The sequence below is a fragment of the Pleurodeles waltl genome, chromosome 5, assembly GCF_031143425.1.
Source record: "Pleurodeles waltl isolate 20211129_DDA chromosome 5, aPleWal1.hap1.20221129, whole genome shotgun sequence".
In the NCBI taxonomy this organism is placed as follows: domain Eukaryota; kingdom Metazoa; phylum Chordata; class Amphibia; order Caudata; family Salamandridae; genus Pleurodeles; species Pleurodeles waltl.
In genome coordinates, this window is record NC_090444.1 from 1,370,417,533 (window position 1) to 1,370,440,454 (window position 22,922).

General features: G+C 43.8%; 1 protein-coding gene across 1 annotated transcript in view; it reads right to left on the bottom strand.

Moving 5' to 3' along the window:
- The window catches only part of LOC138296482 (uncharacterized), a 1,064,486-nt gene that overhangs the window by 395,289 nt on the left and 646,275 nt on the right, over positions 1 to 22,922 (bottom strand). Inside the window, exons 51-53 of the mRNA XM_069235627.1 lie at positions 8,761 to 8,953; positions 7,320 to 7,576; positions 2,586 to 2,672 (exon numbers count right to left, since the gene is read on the bottom strand). Of these exons, the coding sequence (XP_069091728.1) occupies positions 2,586 to 2,672; positions 7,320 to 7,576; positions 8,761 to 8,953 (537 nt within the window). The remainder of the gene's footprint in view (positions 1 to 2,585; positions 2,673 to 7,319; positions 7,577 to 8,760; positions 8,954 to 22,922) is intronic.

The window sequence follows — 22,922 nt, forward strand, 5'->3', positions numbered from 1 at the left end:
ATTCTGGATTTGAGGACTACTTTTCTATGTTTATAGAGAAACCCAGTGTGAAGAGTGTCCTCACCACCTATTGTATATGCAGTTTGCATTTGTTTTGGGAGTCTGCTCTTACTAACCAGTCATCCAGATAGGGATAAACATGTCCCCTTTGTCTTTTTTAAGTATGCTGCCACTGCTGCTAGACACTTTGTAAATACTCTTGGAGCTGATTTTATTCTGAAAGCTAGTATTCTGAACTGGTAGTGAGTCTTGTTCACCATAAATATCAAGCATTTCTTGTGCTTTAGATTCATTAGGATGTGTAAGTAAGCCTCTTTTAAATCTATAGTTGCCATGCAATCCCCTTTTTGCAACTGTGGAATGACTTCTTGTAAGGTTGTCATCTTGAATTTTTGTGTCTTCATAAACGTGTTTATGAATCTGAAGTCGAGAACTGGGCGTAGAGACCTGTCTACCTTTGGGATTAGGAAATATGTTGAGTAATTTCCTCTCTTGAGCTCTGCTCTGAGTACCTTTTCTATTGCTGTTTTCTAGCAATTCCTCTCCCTCCTTGAGTAGACGTGCTGTTTCTTCATTAGAATGGACCTTATTCTTTGGTCCCCTTGCTAGTGGTATCTTGGCCAATTCTAAGCAATATCCAGTCCTTATGACATTTAATATCCAGTTGTCTGATGTCTTCTTCCTTCCCTACTGAAGAAATGTCTTTATTCTGCCTCCCACTGGTGTTGAGTGTGAGAGGCTGTTGTATAGGGAAAGTCACTTGTTTGCTGGGATTGTGCCTCCCCTGTGAGGCTGTCCCCTCCTACATGATTTTCCTCGAAAGGATTGGCACCCTTGTTGCTGGTACTGCCATTGCTGCTGGGGTGTAGATTACTGGCTGCTACTTTGGAAGCACAGGTATATTGAGCCATTTTGGAAACTGCCTCTTCCTGCTGGCCTGCATGTTGACACGGCCCTTATTCTCATGTTTCCTCTAAACTGAAATGCTCCCATGGACTTTTCAGTCTATTTGGCCTTTTTAAGCTGTTGCAATGTCTCATTAACGGTGCCTCCAAGCAGCTGGACCCGAACGAACGGTGTATTTATGATGTTGGTGTGCACCTCCGGTTTGAATGCGGAGATTCGTTGCCATGAATGGCGGCATATTGTTGTTCCTGACATCATTTGGCGACTTGCTGTGTCAGCTGCATCCAATGCTGATTTTAGGCATGTATTTGCAATATTCTTGCCTCCCTACACTAGGCATGGCGTTCCCTTTCTGTTTTGCTTACGTGGGTGTTTCATGAGCTCTGCCATCTCCTCCTAATGCTGGTATGCAAACCTGTTCAGGAGGGTTTTAGAGCTTGCTATACGCAAATGACTGGCTGTGTACACTTCAAATGTCCTGCCCATGAGATCCATCTTTTTACTCTTCTTGTCTGGAGGTGGCGCAGTAGGTGTTGATGGGAGCTCTCTACCTCGGAGTGTAAGTGATGATGGAGTCAGCCAGCATCGTACGCTTAATGTAGGCAGGCTCTTTTGAGGAATGTTTTTTTCTCAGCCCTTGGTGTCACTGCTCTGCATATAGCGTGGTCTTTGAATACCTCCCTTCCATGATCCAGTACACAGGGGGGTAACATCAGAACGATTTGTTTCCTTGTCTGCTATGGTATTAAGGTCTCTAGTAGGAAACATAATTGAGACTTTTCCTCTTCTAGCTGCACTCCATACTTGTCTGCAGCCTTCTTTATTGTGTGATTGTACATCTCAATGTCATTCGGAGTCAAAGGCCTAGATGGATGACAATCTACCCCTTCTTCAGGGGAATCTGTCTGCATTTCATGCCACTGAGTTTCTGCATATTCTGAGTCTTCTGAACCATGACACACGCCCTGGCCTTCCTCTTCTTCTTTCTCTTCATAGAAGGATTCATATAAGGAGTCTCTCAGGAATCATGTAGGCTATTGTTTCTGCATGGTGTAGTGCACCTATCTCTGCTTCTCTCTTGCCTTCAGCATCTTCAACCTGAACCTAGCGCAAGCGTCGCAGGCATCACTTTGATGGTCAATTGGCAAACAGAGCTTGCTTCACGATAGGGATCTCCCGCTGCAGCTTTTAAGAGATTATCTTCTTCTGAATTTCTTTGACTTCCTCAACAAACCTCTTCCAAACTTTTCTTCTTTAACAACTTGGAGAGCCTTCAACAGAGCATCCAGACCCAATGGCTGAAAAACAGAATCTGAAAATGGTGATCAAGAGTGGGAGCTTCCAAGGGAGGGCGCACCACGTCACAGGAAGGACTAAATGGGAGAGCCATCGAAGCCCAACAACAAGAATAAAACAAAAATAAAAGAAGGACTACTAAAAAGTGGAGAATTCAGGACTCAACCACAAGATGGCGGGATAATGCACAGCATGTGAATCCAGAAAAGATTCATGCTGCAAAAGTTTACTATCTAAATAAATAATTACTTGCATAAGCATTTTCAACATTATGTGAACCACTCTAGAAAAATGCTCAGAATGGTAAACTCCTATGTACCCAAAAAATAATATATGTTCAAATAAAACATTTCCAGAAAACAGTATATGTGCATAAACTGTACCTTCTCTGGTCCCAGAGCACTGTTAAACGAATCAGCCCAGCAAGCACTCAGAGGGCCATCAAAGCAAATCCAGGTGTTGCTATGACTCTAAAAAATAAGTAAAAAAACAATGTCACATATAAGTGGTTTGTTCAGCCCAGTGAAATGAAAACAACTCACATATGTATCCTGCGATCCAGCCAGCTAATATAAACAGCAGTGCATGCTCAAAGTGATCAATGGAAAGTCTTGATGCCATCTGAGCCAAAAGTGGCTACTCTGTGCATATTCCATTCAAATGGTATTAGTGTCTCTGTACCATTACAAAGAGGGTGTAACCATAAGCGAATTTGTCTTGGCCTCTCTCAAAAACAGACGGTACTGCTGCAACTGCTAGGTATTTCCCCCTCTGAATGGGAACCCACTCAACCACAGGCAATTTAGCCCTGATGGCACATGTGTATAAAATATCAACTGGACTAGAAATTGTATGAGTAATCTAAAATCTTTATTTACAAACGTCATGGAAAACTAGGCTTGGCTTCTGCTAGGGCTGGGCAGCAGAAGCCCTGAGGTTTTGTTATAGTGCTGCTGTGCAACAGCTGTAGGGCCTTTGTAGCAGGAAGAGGGCCCATGATCCTTAGAGACTATGGGGGTGATTCCAAGCTTGGCGGGCGGCAGGAGCCGCCCGCCAAGCGGGAACCGCCAGAAGACAGTACCGCGGTCAAAAGACCGCGGCGGTCATTCTGGGTTTCCCACTGGGCTGGCGGGCGACCGCCAAAAGGCCGCCCGCCAGCCCAGCGGGAAACACCCTTCCACAAGGAAGCCGGCTCCGAATGGAGCCGGCGGAGTGGAAGGGGTGCGACGGGTGCAGTAGCACCCGTCGCGAATTTCAGTGTCTGCTAAGCAGACACTGAAATTCTAAGTGGGGCCCTCTTACGGGGGCCCCTGCAGTGCCCATGCCACTGGCATGGGCACTGCAGGGGCCCCCAGGGGCCCCACGACACCCCATACCGCCATCCTGTTCCTGGTGGCCGAAACCGCCAGGAACAGGATGGTGGTCGGAATCCCCATGGCGGCGCAGCAAGCTGCGCCGCCATGGAGGATTCCCCTGGGCAGCGGAAAGCCGGCGGTACACCGCCGACTTTCCGTTTCTGGCCGCGGCTGTACCGCCGCGGTCAGAATGCCCAAAGGAGCACCGCCAGCCTGTTGGCGGTGCTCCCGCGGACCACGGCCATGGCGGTTTTTACCGCCAGGTCGTAATCAGGCCCTATGGCATTTAGGGCCTCATTACAACCCTTGGAGATTGTACCGCCAACAGACTGGCGGTACAATCTTGCGGATTACGACCGCGGCGGAAGCACCGCCGGGACCGGCAGTTTACCGCCGTGGTTGTCCCGGCGGTTTTAATCCACCAGGGCAGCGCTGCCCAGGGGATTACGAGTCCCCTTCCCGCCAGTCTGTCCATGGCGGTACAGACCGCCATGGGAAGGCTGGCGGGAAGGGGAGTCGCGGGGCCCCTGCACTGCCCATGCACTTGGCATGGGCAGTGGAGGGGCCCCCAGGCGCAGACTCACACTGCTTTTCACTGTCTGCACAGCAGACAGTGAAAAGCGCGACAGGTGCAGCTGCACCCGTCGCACGGCCGCAACACCGCCGGCTCCATTAGGAGCCGGCTCCCATGTTGCGGCCAACATCTCTGCTGGGCCGGCGGGGATGTCAAAATGGGGCCGGTGGGAGTGCGGCCACATTGGCGGCCGCACAGCGGTTAAACCTTCGCCGCCCGCCAATGTTGAAATGAGGCACTTAGTCTTTATGGTCTGATCTAGGATCATGCCTATGAATCAGAAAGATTAGCACTGAAGAAGCCTAAGGAGGAAACTTCTTTCCTTCAGACTTACATGTTGGTGACACTATCTGAATGGTTTCTTGAAAAGGTGTATTGATCCCTGCTAGGGTATATTACACGGGCTCCCCTGTGGAAAGGAGTTGAGACTGTAGTTTTGTCCATTACTTGTTGGTTTCTGTGGCATCCACAAGGCACCATCTTAAGGCTGATGTCCTAACTATATGCTGATAGCTTTAGGACTGACCTCTTCCCAGCAGAACTGACACTAAGAAAGGGCAACATTGAATGAGACCACACTATTCATAAAGCCCATCCCACTATCAGCCTGTGCTTTACTGTGGTGTTGTTGGTATTATTATTTGACACTATTTGCTCATTTGATTTGCTATTCTATATTTAGTGGCTAACCTACATAATTCGTTAATTTTTTAACCTATGATCTGTTTTGATATATCTTTGCATGGAGTAAATAATTTATTAATGATCTGTCATGGTTGGCATGGCGAAATAGTTTATCACTCTCCGTCTTGAACTAAGCATCCATCTGAAACTTTTAACAGGTCAAGATACTAAGATTATACTCTGCACAATATGTTGGGGGTTTATTACACAGAATGATAATCTGAGGTGTTTGCATTGCTTATTTTGTTCTAAGTAGGGCAATCAAGGGATTTTCATCTATACCTCTGTTATGTAACGTTTTGTGTATGACTTGTACTAGCACTTCACAAAAGCCTGATTAGCAAATGAACTTTATTTTGCTCTGTATATTAATTAGCTCATACTATACTACCACCATGACACCAACTGAACTCTCCATCAATCAGATAAAATCTGGCCTAAATATAAAACTACATACCGTCGACTCTATCCAAGAATGCAGCCAAACTTTTAAACACATGCTGGTAAAACAGCAGCCTAAAGCTCTTAAAACAGACTAATATCGCAGGGCCAAAAAAAGTAGTTTAAAAACAAAACTTGTTTTTCTCTCAAAATACTTCTCACTGGGTTTATATCTTCTCCAAAGAATTAAAAATCTTCTGCGACTCCGAAATCCCCCATGGATACAAGATTACCCACTATTGCATTTCTGTCTATCAACACTAACCTTTCTTTATTTTCAACAACGGAAGTCCCTTTTCCTGGAGTTCGATACCTTATCGACCACCATTTTTAACATAAGAACTACATTAGAATACTGTATGCAGCCATCACTAAAAAGGTAAATCACAAAATAGCACCGTCCCAGACAGTCTGAGATCTATTCATAGACACAACAAACGCCCCCCACCCATGGCTAGAAAGAGCTGTCCCTTCTCTCCCCCCACGTAAACAGAAGCACTATTCGAGGGGCTTAAGAAAGAGACAATTGACGGGGAGAGTGTCTTGGTGTGTAAAGGCCCAAGTAAAACTGGAGGTCAGGGTAGGGTCACTGGACAAACACACACTATTAGCTGAGCATTGGAGCGCCCCACGAGACAAAGTGTAAACTAAGTAGCATTCAAGCAGATCATTTCTAATCTATTGCCCGAACCCCAGTTATTCTTTGGCTCTCCTCAAAGCCACTGAAAACTGCTGTTAGGAAAATATTTTGGTGCTACGAAGGCAAATCATAGATTATGATTTAAGGAGCGCTGCATCGGTGAGGAGGGCTTCTAGCTCTCAGCGCATGGAGTGATTACACTTGAAATAGTATAGAGTTCCTTACTTTGGCAAACTAGTCTACAAAGCTGACGCTGACTAGATAGCCTACAAAGCATAGGGGTGGAGAACCGAAGAATGCGGCTTGCTAGAAGGTTTAGCAATTACATTGTCACTTACTTATATTTTTGCACGCGCTCAACCCTAAAAACGGAGTTCATCAGTGGAAGAACCATAGTAAACTGCATGTCTACATCGGGCAGAGCTCAGTGTATGTGTGTCTGCAGGAGCGGGGTTGTTAGTGTGAAGCTGTCCTCAATAAAATCATTGTGCAGGTTTATGTTACGAGTCATCCCTTCAGGACAGCCATAAAAAGAAAACCGTGTATATTAATACTCCCAAAGCATGTGTACTTTGCCCACTTTTAGCAGGCCCAAGCAGTGCTCGCATTGAACACAGTGCAGAGTTACTTTCAGGCCAGCTGCAAGTCTGCGAGAATGCAGGCTTATATCAGCCAAACTGCAGCTTCCTCGGCATCTGGGTGTTATCGCTGAGAGCAGTCACTGCCCTCCACAGTAGCAGCTGAGTGTCCACTATTCATTCACAACTGAAGTCAACTAGAGCTTGTGCATGTCTGTGTGTCTGATGTGCATCTTACATCTCTTCTGTTAGCTGTCCTGCGGCACAGCTCTCCTTAGTTGAAATCATGCTCAGGCTAGTTATTGAGACAAGCTAGACAATTCACCCATACAGCAGCTGCAGAGCAGGGCCTCATTCCCTGGATGGGCACGTGTGACCCAGTCCTATTCCAACTGCAAGTTTTTCACTTGAGAGAGGCGTAGTAAGCAGATCAGAGGATCAATCTATTTTAGGAGTTGATAAGGGAAGAAAGAGTAACAAAAAGATCCACTCGCAGGAGTAGTTCAATGCTACAGCTCCAAACGGAGGCCACTTTCCTACCTGCATTCTCCTTTGAGTGCATCCTGCTCTATTTTATGGCCTAATGGCAAGTCAAAAGGATCAGATGGCAAGGTCATGCCATTCAAGTTTCGCACAGACAGATAACTTCAGATTGCATTCCTTTGCCTCCTCCTACTCTCAGAAAAGGTAATTCGGCCATTACAGCAATATGATTAAAGTCCATAGGAGTTCTAGTACATCGAACATATTCATAGCATTAATAAATTCAATAAAAGATGTCCATAAGAGGTTAATATGCATAGAGGTTTCACACCTAAGCAAATCCATAATACTTATCACTGTACCCGGAGTGCCCGTCTCCAGATGTAGGTGACAACTCCATCCAGCCAGGCGTGTGAAGACGTCTGGTATCCAAACATATGGCTAAATTTGTCCACACTCAGTGGGTTGATTTTTACGAGTTTATGAGCAGTAGCTTTCTCTGGGTCCTGCAAACCTGGTGCAGACTGCTGCTGGGAGGTGGCGAGCAGGTTAAGGGCCTGTATCAGGGCAGAGATGCAGGTGCTCTTCCCAGACCCCGGTGGACCAGCCACAATGATTCCTATGGATGGAGGAAAAGAGAAGCAGATACAACGTCAGACTGACCCACCTGAAGCGCAAGGGTACAAATTATAATATAATTAGGATATTGGCAGTGGCTGAAACAAGCCTTAGCCGCGTCCTTGGAAATACAAACATGTAGGTTAAACTATCCCTTTACAATAGCCACAGAAAGAGCACGGGGTGTAGGATATAACATTTTCATATTTGGTAAGATTTTATAAACAAATCCACTCTATTTCCTGTCGAATCATAACATGACAAGTTTAGCTGCTAAAACATGGCTGAGGAGTTTGGTTGCCTCTTGGTCGTCCAATCAAAGAATGATCTATGTGGAGGGGAGGTTAGTCAAATATTTCCAACGTGTCAAAATGTGGCATGCTAATATAAGAACGTGACTTTCAGTTCAACAAAAGGCGCCTTTTATGTACATTTGCTATTTATCAAGTTTGCTTGTGTCATATAATGCAGCAAACCCAGAGGTTTCCAGCACAATTTACATACATTTGAGCATCTACTTGTGTGTGGTGAAAAGGCGAATTTCACCAGTTCCACATTGTTGCTTGGTGGAACTTTACCATTATAAAAGGCACTTATGATGGTGGAAGTCCCGTCAGAATGACTCATTCTGTCCCATCTCAAATTTAGATTATGGGCAAAGTAAAGGTGTTTTAGGGCGGGTCACTGTGTAGAGGTAAATATCCTCTAGGTTTGGAGGTGACCACGTACGTGTTACAGGCAGTTTCTCACCATGGAAATGCACGTTTACCACTGGAAAGAGCAACTGCCTCAAGATTGATCCTCCTTATTGATAACTGGCAAATGTTCTACAAAGACGTCATGAGTGTGTCAGCGCATGCTGCAGATTTGAGGAGTGGGTGTACATCAGAATACACTGTAGTACTTTGACACACATGCTTCTAACGAAAGGTCCCATTTGGCAGATACTACCGGGCATTTCCAAAGCCTGCTCGCGCACCACATGGGACCATCCATAGAAGCTGTCAACTTCAAGAACAACCCCGACAATGTTATAAAAGAAATATTCTGGATACATTGCCACATATTTGTACAAGCCTTTGCGATGTGAGCAGAGCCCACCCTTCACACAGCACTTTGCTGATTTCGCTGACTACAATTTACAGTCACGCAAGTGAGAACATTATCATTTCAAGCCATTCTTACCAGGGTGCACCAGAGACAGGTTGAAAAGCTGTTTCACTTTGTTCACCCATGGGGAATGGGCAGACAGATTATTTTCTTCAGCTTCTGCAAGAATGGCTTTTTCAAGGTCAACCGCAGGCGCCTGTCGGAATCCAGAAGGGTCGTACATTCCAGCAAAAACATCTCTGACAATCTGCTTCAAGACTGCAAGGTTCTGTGCAAATTACAGACATATAGAGTGGCTTATAGAATTGCTATAGCTTTTTCTATCTCAGTTAGGGGATACAATCATAGGTTTGACATTAAAAAAAACCGAATTTCAGCCTTGAATGCCTTTATACAACAGTTGCCTGGTTTATCGTTTACAAAACAATAAATTATCTTTTATGTAGCTTTTAAGTCTAAGGCACGTATGAAAGTGGAAGAAAGGGGTGGATGGATGGCGTTGATCACCCTCAATATTGACATAAAAATATTGTTGACTCTAATATTGCGGTCAAAATATTGTAACTACAAAAATGAGTACAAAATAAAAAAAGGTAAGGTAGATTTTTTTTTTTACAATCATATACAACTTTAAAATGTAGTTAACTATACTAGTGTTTTTTTATTATATTATTTATTTATATTGTTCTAATTTTATTATTTATGATATTGTGAATTTTTCTTGTAATTATATTTATAGATTACCATATTAATGTATATTATTTTCATATTATTGGGTGTTCCGGGGGATTGGAGGGGGAGTTTTTTAAAATTGTTTATTAAGTAATTTTAATTAAATGATTTAGTATTTTGTATTGGGTATTAAGTTACATAGTTAATACATTTGAAAACTGTTTATTACATTTTAATTTCAGGTTTAGGTGTTTGGGCAGGTAGTTTTTAAATAAATTATTAATTAATGTTGATTAATGTTTTAACTGTTATTTATTTACTTGTTTGATAAACATTTATATTTTTAATACATTTTAAGTTTTGGATGCCGGGTTTATTGAGAGACTAGATGGGTGGTGTTTAAGTAAAATATGTTTAAGCTGATAATAATGGATTAATATATTAATTGGACTATTTTTATTTTTCACATGTTTACATCTATATTTATAAATGTTTTCAAAGTATGAAATATACATATGGTTTTGTAAGTTATTATTTTATATATTTAGAATGAATAATGTTGTGTATTTGGTTAAGGGGGTTTGTTATTTTTTAAGAATAAATGGATCATTGTTCCAAGGTTAATATGCTACAATGATAATGTTTTATTTTGTAATGTTTTTTGATATGTTATAATATTTCGGTATATTGAGGTGAGTGAATAGTGTTAAATTATAATGTATTAAACATGAAAAAGATTGTTTATCATAGTATATTTCATTACCTTTCTTATATGCTGGTGAGGTTGAAGGTTTGAGGGACACAGTATGTTTTAATTGTCATTTATTAATTAAAATGAATACATTTGTGTAATTCTGATGTATTTATTTTTAAGATAAATATATAGATTTATATATATATACATTTTCAGTATATTTAGGATTTGTAAATTATGTATTTACATTTACAAAATAGTTTGTAATGTGTATTTATTTTATTTGTGTGTTGTTTTGACAGCATTACCCACACCTCAATGTATGCACCAAACGCAATGTTTGTTAGATTGAAGTTACAATAGCAGTACTGATCCCACCCCTCCAATGTACGCACTTGCTCTGGTGTCTGTTAGACTTGAGTTAAAATTGTAAATCTGCCCTTACTCCCATTGCATGCACTTTCTCGAGTGCTTGTTATACTGGAGCTAGAATAGGAAACCTGACCATCCAAATATATGCACCTTCTCCAATGTTTTTAAACTGGACTTAGAATAGTAAATCTGCCCTGCACTCCGAATGTATGCACTTGGTCGGGAGTGTAGTCAAACGAGATGGTTGGGCAGACGTGTTTCCCTTGTGCTCCCAGTGTGGAGAACTGAAATCTGCAACATCCTGCGGTGAAAGCCCTGCCAAGGACCCTGAAATGATGCCACTGCAATCTGAATAGCACACAGATGCCACTACGGACATTTTGCAGTGACCCTGAAACAAGTGCTGCGGCCACAGTGATACAGGAGTGGGCGGCGGCAGGCCGCGAGGACGTAAAGCGAACCCAGGGATGCTGAGACAGTCTGCCAGGTGAGTGTTGGACATGAGACAGTCTGTGGTGCCCTTGTGGGCACAGTTTGGGGAGTGTGGAGCATCGTCTTGGCCTGCAGGTGAGAGTCAGGGCCCCCAAAGTACACAGACTGAAATGGCCCAGTGGCCGCATGGCAGGATTCGATCATAAATGGAGCCACGAAGCGCACTCAATAGGACTAGGTGTTTGCGGGTGCGGCCGCCAGAAACTGGCAGGAGGACTGGGTGGGCTGATCCAGACTCGGAGGAGGGCAGAGGAGTTGTGGGACAGGCTGGGAGAAAGCAGGAAGCAGTTGCAGCTGCCGGTGAGGAGGACCAGACACAAGGGGTACTTGCAGGAGGCATGCTGGCAACGCCTGGGTTGCGGAGAATACAATTCTTGCAGTGGTTGACACAGCATGAAGGAGGACTGCTGAACGGGAAAGGATAGTGATCCTGGATGGTGGAAGGCTATACCAGAGGGCTGCTGGGGGCCCCTGCCAGGTATGAGAAAAACTGAGCAGAGGCACCTGTGACGTTGAGGGTACCCTCTAGGAGTGAGGGGGGGCCCTGTGAATGGCGAGCTCTCCCAGATTGGAGGCATGGGCAGCCAGTGGGGTTGGAGGATCACGAGCGGCTCCTAGGCACCACAGTACTGATACCTGCCCCTCTAGCCGGACAGAATTGCGGGTTTCCCTAACAATGCTTGGCTGGGGAAGAGTGCAGCGAGGTTTGTGGCTTGGAGTGCTGGTGGAGCAGGTATTGGCTGGGCACTGATACAGCAAAGAAAGCCCCACACCACCACGATCTGGCTGAGGAATAGCACATGGTGCCACTATATGAAAATGTGTAAAGACAAAGAAACGAAAGCACCATAATCCAACAAAATGACCAGTACACGGTCACACGACCCTGGACCTTGCCACAGGAGGCTGGGCATGACAAAAGGATTGATATGCAGGACCAAACTCCAGCCATAACTGACCATTTGTGTATGGGTTTGCAAAAAGTAGTTGACAAGGTCACGGCGGCAGAAGGGGATGTGGACATTTTGAAAAAAGAGATCAAAACCCTCATGGCGGAGGTAGCTGTCCTTAAATGTATTGCTACGCACATGGAGAAACGTCTGGAGGATCCTGAAGCTGCCCTAGATGCACAAATATAAGGATTGCAGGCTTTACGGAGCAGCAGAGGGACCCTCAGCAGAAATGTTTCGTGAAGATTCGATTGTCAACGTCCTTAAGCCTGGTCAGCTCTCAAAGTTTTTCAATATCGAATGGGTGCACAGAGCGTTGGCGGCAGTCCTAAGGCCTGAAGTGCCACCTTGAGCTCTCATAGCAAGACTTTTCAACTATTTAGCTTGTGATGCTATTTTGCAAAATGCACTTTGAGGACAAGAAAATTCTTATTTTCCCAGTCTACACCCGTTGGGTGCAGGATCTAAGGAAAAACCTCATGCCAGTCAAAAGGGAACTGAGAGGGCATAATATAAAGTATAGTCTGATGTTCCATGTTCAACACAATGGCCATCTGCACTTCTATGAATCCCCACAGGAGATCATGGATTGGCTTGATACTATTGAACTCGATCCCCTGGCTGGAAGGAGGCCTGGAAGTGCCCTGTATGTCGCTCTGGCAGACCTCGGAAAACTCCTGTAGCATCAATACGGGCCTCAGAGACAGTTGGGGAGGATTGTATTGCTGTTTGCTCTGAAGGTACTCTGAGAATTGCAGTGTTGGATGCCACAGACCAGAACTCTTTTTCCCAGCTCTGTGTGGTCCCTGGCACACTGAGCGATAGTACAGATACTGGACAGACTTTCCTGGGACAGACTGGAATGTATGGTTTGATGGGACATCCAATAGATTCTGTTGGACATAATGTATTTTCTTTTAAGTATCTGGTGGATTGTCCATCAGCAGGCTATTAATGTGGTAATGTTTGATGTGGGCGTGGGTCCTAATGATACTGCCTACTATACTGTTGCTTTTTATTTTTCTCTACAACAGTGGTTAATTTGTAAATAAAAACGTGCCGGTGCTCAAAGCCCTCCTCTTAAACATGTGGCTGCTGCAATTAAACGTGGTAACACTGAATACTGAGGCAGTGTAATCCTGAAGCCATCTCGGGCCTCTTCAATCCATTAACAGCCCCTCCCTGCCCCCTTCAGCTAACTCTTGCAGCTTTCTGCTTTCTCCCATTGTTACACTTTTTCTTTTTTCCCTTCCTCTGTTTTCCCATATGTGTCTATTGCTCGCAGCAAATGCTTTGGGCAGAATTATAAGTGTCGGCCCTCAAAAATAAGTGCTGGTGCTCAGCACCGGAAACAACAAGCACAAATTAAGCACTGGGGCCCAACCTACATAGATTGCTGATTGCTACATTAGGCATTGAGGTTTGTGGGGGTTACGGTATCTTGGGCTGTGATGATTACTACAACAGCAGCATTATTTCTTTCCATTGTTCGTTGACATCATATCTGTTTTTGGCTGATGGTTGTGTGAGGGGTTTCTGCATATTCTGTAGGAAGTTGACTGGGAGGGTTGTGAATATGTTGTGAAAAGTTACTATGTTTGGTTGGGGTACTCATATCCATGATTTGGGATGCAGGTTCTAATATGGAAAGGAGGGTCTCGAGGACTGCTCCTGAGCCCAGTCAGCAATGAAAATGGTTTGCACAGGCACTAACTACAAGTTCCTAACATGGAATGTACAAGGGCTCAGCAGGCTGGAGAAACACTGTAGAATATATGCATACTTAAAATGTTATCGTATCTCCATTGCAATGTTGCAGGAAACACATCTATGGGGAGATTGTAACAGTTGCTTGTCGAAGAAATGGAGAGGGCAGGTATATGCCACTTTGGTTTGCCTGAGGCAAACTCATCTGGGTGGTTCCTGGGGTCCTTTTCTGGAAGAAATAAGTTACTTACCTGTAACTGTAGTTCTCCAGTATTAGAAACCTTCATATATTCACATGCTTGAATACTTCCCCGTCGTCGAGATGGGAGTCCCCGGTGTAATATAAAAGATATGCTTAAATGTATACTTACATTACATGCATTAGGCCTTTAGCTTAGTAACATATCACAGTCATTTCGTAAAAAGACACAAACTAAAAATTCAACCACCCTCTAGAAGCCTCCTGTGAGGAGCTGCCGTCCCTCACATTTTCCGAGCATAAGTGCTGCAATATTAAAGAAACACTTAGAAAAGAGAAGGTGAGCTCCGCAGTGGAGGTGGGTGGGCCGCATTTGAATCTATGAAAGTTTCCAATACTGGAGAACTACAGTTACAGGTAAGTAACGTATTTCTTACTCCAGTATTGGAACTTTCATAGATTCACATGCTTGCTTGAATAAGAATAGCAAGCAGTGACTACCATATTTTCTGTATTTGTAATAACAACATTCTTCCATAAATGAGAGTGTATCAGCATTTAGATAAATTCATGCCTGATATTTCTATTATACAAGCAAATGTATTACTATACACAATAAGTGTGTTGTATCTAGGTAACAGGAGAATGTGTTTATGGAATGTGGGGTGAAGTTGGAATGTGGGAGGCATGCTGGGATTCGTGACTCGGCTGTTGGAGACCGAAGCAAGCGGATGTTGCTGTTGTTGATCAAAATAAACTCGAGGATTTATATATAACTTTCCACTGTCATGCTTGGTATTTAACAGTGGCGACGAGGATCTGGAGACAATTTTGTTAGATACAGTGTATTTTTTAGCGGACCTATATGCGTATGGGAAGTTTTTCGATTATTTTTCTTTGGTGTTCTGGAAAGATCGCATTTTAAGAACATACAGCTGAGGAGAAATTCTACGGACTGAATTGGTAACTTTAATGTTAGTTACTGTGTGATTTATGGCATTGAACTTAGCCGTTAACAAGACTAAGTTCAAAACAAGCGGCGCACGCAATATGTTTACCGCGCGCCAGCATTCTCCTTCAGCGATGGAGTAGCGCGTTCAAATAACACGCGCTGCACTGTTCAGTAAGCGCGATCAGGTAACACGCGCTGCACTGTCTTCTTCGTGCTGCTTGTATTGATTGGGAGCAACTCGTGCTTCAGTGATATATTTTAAAAGAAGGAATTGTATTAGGACAATAAGACTTACCAGGATTGAAGATGCAATTTGAACCACCATCTAAATTTTTGCAAAACAAAGGTGATCCGCCTATGCATTGGTCCAGGTGGAAGGAAGAATTTTTAACCTATTTGAGTGCGATTGACGTTGAAAATATGTCTCAAGAAAGAAAAAAAAATATTTTGCTGCATTGTTTGGGCTCGGAGGGACAAATGGTGTTCAGAACTTTACCACCTGTGGCTATGTTGGGACAAGGTGAAGGAGATGTAGATGTGTTCAAAGAAGCTTTAATAAGATTGGAAAACAGATTCAAGCCTACACCAAGCGTTGCGTTGAATAGATTCAAGTTTTACACAAGAATGCAGCATCCTGAAGAAACTTTTGATGACTTTTTAACGGCACTCCGGGGTTTATCGATACATTGTAATTTTGGAGAAATAACTGATGAAATGATTAGGGATCAAATTATTGTGCACGTAAAAAGTAGGAAAATTCAGGAACATTTGTGGGTTATGGGAGATCCTAAACTACAAGATGTTATTGCAACGGCTAAAGCTTTAGAACAGTCAGAAAAATGGATAAAAACGATACAAGAATCTGACAAAGCTAGTAGTATGGAATTGGATGTTGTGGGAGCGGTGAGAGGGAATTCCAATAGTAAAATGGGTGATAGCAACAATGTTGTGGAGAGAAAAGAAAGGGTTGGCAGGGTGGATAAATATGCTTGTTTTCGGTGTGGTAGTTTAAATCACTTAGCGTCATCAGCTCAGTGTCCGGCTATTGGGAAGGATTGTAAGAGATGTGGAAGAATAGGACACTTTGCTAGGGTATGCAGGGATGTTAAGAAAAACAATAACATTTTGAGAGGGAAGATGGCGTGTGTGAGTGTTGGAAAATCTAAGGTGGATGGATGGGGCAGTGATGTGAAAAGTGATGAGTATAGTGGGACGGTGTTATCACTGAAAAGTTGCAATGGCGAAAAAGAGAGTGTATCTAAACGACCTATGTGTGAGGTGATGGTGGCAGGAAGAAAGTTAGTACTCATGGCGGATTCGGGGTCGCCGTGGACAATTGTTGTGCAAGATTACTTCAAACTTATGTTTGAAGGTATTTGGGACATGACTGACTTGAGTGGACCTGACATTGTAGCTGAGAGTTTTGAAGGTACGACAATTGATGTTATGGGATTTGTGGAGACGGAAATTGTGTTTAAAGAAAGAAGAGCAAACATTAAATTGTATGTGGCATCGAAAGGCGTGAATGTCTTGGGTTGGAAGGATCAAGGTAAGTTGAATATAATTTTGAACCCCAGGAGCAGAGAACCAGTGTTGGCAGTAGGATGTGAGAAAAACAGGGAGGACATTATTTCCAAATTTCCACAAGTATTCACCAATAATCTGGGTAAATTGGTGAATTACAGCCATAAGATAAAGGTTAAGAATAATGCTATACCTGTAGTGCAGAAACTTCGAAATGTACCCATTTGTGTTAGAGAAGAACTTAAACATATATTGATGGAGATGATAAAAGACAATGTAATAGAAGAAGTAGAATCTTCTGAATGGGTTTCTCCAATTGTGTTGACCCGGAAACCAGACAAATCTTTGAGATTGTGTGTGGATTTGAGGGCGGTGAATGCAAACATTATTGTAAATTGTCATCCTCTGCCTAAGATCAATGAGGTGATCAGTCTGCTAGAAGGAGCAAACATTTTTACCACCCTGGATTTAAGGTCAGCGTATCATCAAATAGAATTGACGGAGGATTCAAGGCATCTTACGGCGTTTATCACCCCACAGGGTTTGTTCCAGTTCAAAAGGATGCCCTTTGGTTTAGCCTCTGCGGCATCAGTTTTTCAAAGGGCAATGTTTCACTTGTTCAAGGACATGGATAAATATGTAAAGTGTTTTCAAGATGACATTTTAATATTTTCCAGTGATGAAGAAGTCCACAAAGAACATGTAGCAAATGTTTGTAATGTATTAAGGGAAAAAGGATTGACTTTAAAGGAAAACAAATGTAATTTTTTTGCCGAATCTGTGGAGTATTTGGGGCATAGCATATCTGGCAATGGGGTAGTTCCAAAACAGGCGTTGGTTGATGCTATTGTGAAGGCTCCTGCTCCTGACAATCGGGAGAAACTACTGTCATTTGCTGGATTGTGTGAGTACTATAGTAAATTTATTGACAACTTTGCCACAAAAATGGAACCTTTGAGAGAGCTCACACGGAAAGGGATCCAATATATTTGGACGGAAAGACAAAATGAAGCTTTTGAAGCGATAAAAAGGGAGATAGTGGAGGCTCCAACTTTGAAACCGTTCAGTGTGGGGGCGCAATGTGTGGTGACGGTGGATGCGAGCATGTATGGAATTGGGGGTGTACTATCTCAAAGAAGTGGTAAGGACAGGTGGAATGTTTCGTTTGCCTCACGTACACTCAACGACACAGAAAGAAAATATGCTGTGATTGAAAAGGAGCTGTTAGCATGTACTTGGGCGGTGGAACATTTCAGGGATTATATTTGGGGTACAAAGTTCATTCTTCAAACGGATCATAAACCTTTGGTTGGTATTCTTTCTCCAGGTGGGGGATGGAATGCCACAGCTCGTATTGCAAGGCTGGTGTCAAGATTGCAAGAGTATTGTTTTGATGTTGAATATGTACCGGGGAGGAATAATGCGATGGCAGATTGTCTATCAAGACTTCCACAGAATGAGACTAAGGGGGATGAGGCAGTCCGTGAGATGTTAGAGAATGATGTAATTTCTAATGTGTCAGGATACATGACTGAAGAGTTTGGGAGTATCAAAGAAGAAGATTGGATGGATGGGTTGAAAAATGATAGTGTTTTGCAGGAGGTAATAAAATATGTGAGAAATGGTTGGCCGGGTAAAGGGAGGTTTGCATCAGAACTAGAACCGTTTGCTATGGTTAGGGATGAATTGGAAGTGGTAAATGAGATGTTATTCAAGAAAGGGAAGTGCATTCCTCCCAGTGGATTGATACAGACCATTTTGAGCATAGCCCATGAGGGACATCCGGGTATGTCGTCTATGAAACGTTTGGTACGTACATGTTTCTGGTGGCCAGGATTAGATAAAATGGTAGATAGAGTGGTCCGAGAATGTGATGTTTGTGTAAATGCAGAGAAAATGTTAAGAACTGTGCCTGCCCCTTTGGCACCTGTTTCCTGGCCGACCTCTCCCTGGCAGAAGTTGGGATTTGACATTACTGGTCCATTTTATACACTTCCAGCTGATGCACGTTATGCTCTGGTTCTTATTGATTATTTTTCCAAATGGCCTGAGGTGAAAATGGTTCCAAGCGTTTCAGCGAGTAGTATAATAGAATTTTTCAAGGAAATTTTTGCAAGAGAGGGCTATCCAGAAGTTGTAGTTACGGACAATGGGGTTCAATTGGTTGCTAGTGAAACACAGAGATTTTTTAGGTACAGCAACGTTAAACATGTTACTACTCCATTGTATGAACCACAAGGCAACGGACAGGTGGAGAGATTTAATCGGGTTCTTAAAGACAGCATAATTTGGGCACGTGGTTTTGGAGGTTTGTGGAAGGAAAAGTTAAGAGAAAGATTATGGCTTTATCGGATTACTCCACAATCCACAACAGAGGTGAGTCCTTTTAGACTGTTAAGGGGAAGACATCCTGTATCAAAATTATGTCCATGGTGGTTCAAGAGGAAGCATGGAAAGGAGGAGTGGGAAAGTGTATCTCTGGAAGAAGTCAGGGAAAGAGTCAAGGGCAAACAGATGAAGATTAAAGAAATTTATGACAGAAAGTGGAATGTGAAAGAACCTAAGTTTGTAGTGGGAGATTGGGTTAAGATACGTAAGCCTGGTTTGGTAAGAAAGACTGAAAGCAGATTTAGCAAGGCTATCAAGGTGGTCAAGGTGTTAAGAAATAGTGTGGTTACGCAGGATGGCAGGGTGTGGAATGTGAGAAGGGTGGCGAAGTGCCGTGGTGACCAAGTTGATGGTAATGAAGGTAATTGTATTGATCAGCTGGTAACAGGGTGGAGTGGTTGTTGTGAAGAAGTTGTACGACCTGTTGAGTGGGCAGGAAGCGAAAGAGAGTACAGACAGTCTGTCTCTGCTGATGCTTCCTCAGATCAAGGGAGTTTTGGGGACAAGATAGGGAATGGAGATTCTGTCGCTTCAAGAGTAAAACTTAATGCGAGGAAACGTTGTCCACCGGGCAAATTTAGAGAGTTTGTGTAATTAGAAATTAAGTGTTAATGTGTATAATAGTTTTGTTGCATTCTCCATCATTATCTATATTTTGTGTTTTTATTTTGAATTTTCTGTGTATTTTGGATTATGCAACACCATTTATTGTGTTTGGTTTCGTTTTATATATTTCTGTTTTAGGAAGGGAAATGTGTTGTATCTAGGTAACAGGAGAATGTGTTTATGGAATGTGGGGTGAAGTTGGAATGTGGGAGGCATGCTGGGATTCGTGACTCGGCTGTTGGAGACCGAAGCAAGCGGATGTTGCTGTTGTTGATCAAAATAAACTCGAGGATTTATATATAACTTTCCACTGTCATGCTAGCTGCCGTCCCTCACATTTTCCGAGCATAAGTGCTGCAATATTAAAGAAACACTTAGAAAAGAGAAGGTGAGCTCCGCAGTGGAGGTGGGTGGGCCGCATTTGAATCTATGAAAGTTTCCAATACTGGAGAACTACAGTTACAGGTAAGTAACGTATTTCTTACTCCAGTATTGGAACTTTCATAGATTCACATGCTTGCTTGAATAAGAATAGCAAGCAGTGACTACCATATTTTCTGTATTTGTAATAACAACATTCTTCCATAAATGAGAGTGTATCAGCATTTAGATAAATTCATGCCTGATATTTCTATTATACAAGCAAATGTATTACTATACACAATAAGTGGTACTAAACGGTAGGAGTGGATGGCGGGAAGAAAGAAATGGCTCACCTTCATTGGAACAAATGTCTAAGGACTGCTTGGCCTACCGCTGCATCTTGGAGCGTTTCAGCATCTAAGCAATAGTGCTTCGTGAAAGTATGTGCCGTTTTCCACATTGCCGCTCGGCGGATGTCTGGACGGGATACGCCCGAGAACAATGCACAAGAGGCGGAAACCGCTCTAGTGGAATGTGCACGTACTCTATTGTCCAAAGGTCAACCAGCTCTTTGATGGAAAAAGGCTATTGTGTTCGAAATCCACTTGGAAATAGTCTGTTTAGTAACTAGATGCCCTCTTCTGGGTGCACTGAAGGCTATGAAGAGTTGGTTTGATTTCCTGATTGACTTTGTTCTGTGTACGTAGAATTTGAGGCATCTTTTCAAGTCAAGAGAATGGAGTGATCTTTCTGCTCCAGTTTGAGGCTGTGGGAAGAAGGACTTCAGTACTACTGACTCGTTAGTATGAAAGTCCAATGGTATTTTGGAGATAAATTTAGGGTTGGTATGTAAGATAACTCTATCCCCTCTGAACTGTAAAAAAGGCTCTTGGATTGTAAATGCTTGTACTTCGCTGACCCTGCAAGCAGATGTTAGAGCTAAGAGGAGCGCTACTTTCCATGTGAGGTATTTGATGTCCCCTTTATGGATGGGCTCAAATGGTTCTTTCATCAGCTGGCCCAAGACTGTATAAAGCTGCCAAGCTGGAGGAGGGTCTTTAACTGGAGGAAAAGACCGAAAAAGACCCTTCAAAAATTGTTTTAGAAGCCTGTGAGACCAGACGGATGGATCACCAGATATTCTTCTGTACCTAGAAATGGCTGCCAAGTGAACCTTGATGGACGCATGGGCAAGGCCTGAGCATTCTAGATGAAGTAGGTAAGGTAATATTTGATCCGGAGTGGAAGAAAGGGGGTGTATGTTTTTGGAGACACACCACAGGCAGAAGCGTTTCCACTTTGACTGGTATGTCTTACTTGTACTATCATCACACGCCTTAGCAAGGATGTCCTTACAGTCGTTAGAAATGTGTAAGTGGCCAAACTCATTGAATTCAGGAGCCATGCAGATAAATTGAGAGGTGTCTCACCTGAACGTGGTTGATGGTTAGCAACTCCCTAATTGGTGTTATCCTCATGGGTGGACACGACGACAGCAGTAGTAGCTCCTTGTACCAAGGTTGACGGGGCCAGGCTGGAGCAATTAGGATTATTTGGCAGGGTTCCGATTTGATTTTGCTGATCACTCGTGGGAGGAGAGGTATCGGAGAAACAGCGCAAGCATAAATCCGTGACCATGCTATCGAAAAGGCATCTCCCCAGGATCCCTGTTGGTGATGCCCACTTGCATAAAATCAGCATTTGCCGTTCTGGGACGTCCTGAACAGATCCAGATTTGGTTTTCCCTACTAGAGGAATATTCTGTCCAGTATTTCCTGGTTCAATTCCCATTCATGGGGGGATGTATTTAGCCTACGCAGCAAATCCACAGTGGTGTTCTGCAGTCCTGGGAGATGCTCTGCTTTTATGTGCACTGAGCGTCGAATGTACCAGCTCCAAATGATCTGTGCCTCTTTGGATAGTAGATGCGACTGAGTCCCTCCTTGCTTGATGATGTAGTGCATGGTGGTCGTATTGCCCATTCGGACAAGCACTGAAGAGCCTTGGATTCATGGAAGGAAGGCCTGCAATGGCAGATACAATGCTCTGAGTTCGAGGAGGTTTATATGAAGAGTGGTGTGAGTGGGGGGCCACTTGCCGCTTACTTGAAGATCCTGCAGACATGCACCCCATCCCATCATTGATGCGTCCATTGTTATAGTTAGCGGAGGGACCTGGGTTAAGAAGCATAGGCCTTTGGAAATGTTCTCTGATATTATCCACCAACTGAGAGAAGCTGTCATACGTGGGGTTATTTGTATTGTGTCTTCGAAGGAGCCTTGTGTCTGCTTCCATTGCTTGTCTAGCTCCTCCTGGAGTAGACGCATATGAAGGCAACAGTGGGGAATAAGATTTATGCAAGATCACATCATCACCAGCAATGATTTGTAGCGTCAAACTGAAAGACACTTTCTTTGTTGGATGGTTTTCACTAGCTTGACTAGCTTGTGTTGTCTGTCCACTGTTGGATAAGCTTTGGATTGGACTGCATCCAGTATGGCGCTCAGGAAGACTATGGCCCTCATTATGACACTGGCGGACGGGGGAGAAGTGGCGGTAATACCACCAACAGGCCAGTGGAAAAAAAATGGAATTATGACCATGGCGGTTACCGCCATGGTCATCTGCCACTTCTCCACTCCGACCGCTGGGCTGGAGACTTCGGTCTCCAGCCCGGTGGCCGTCACCAGACCGCCGGCAGTATCACAACCCTGCATACCGCCATGGATTTCGGGTGGTTTGGAACTGCCATGAAATCCATGGCGGTAAGCACTATCAGTGCCAGGGAATTGCATCCCTGGCACTGATAGGGGTCTCCCACACCCCCCATCCCCACCCTGAGTCCTCCCCCCACAACCCCCACCCCCCTGCCACCTCCCAAAGGTGGCAGGACCCCCTTCCCCACCCCTACCCCCAACATTGAAACACACCCCCTCCCTACACGCATACAGACACCACCATTACACATACCCGCACACATACCAATAAACATACCAACAGACACACTCAGTCATACACGCACACATACATACAGACATCCACCCACACATACTCACAGACATACAGACAGACATGCACACATTTTCAAACACAAAACACCCCCCGCATACATACACGCACTCACACACCCCCTCTACATACTCACACCCCCACCCCCTCCCCTAAAGGACGATCAACTTACCTTGTCCATTGATCCTCCAGGAGGGGACGGGATCCATGAGGGCTGCTCCACCGCCAGCTCCCCGTCACCAGAACACCGCCACACCGAATCATGGGACGTGATTCGGTGGGCGGTGTTCTGATGACGAGACGGTGGAG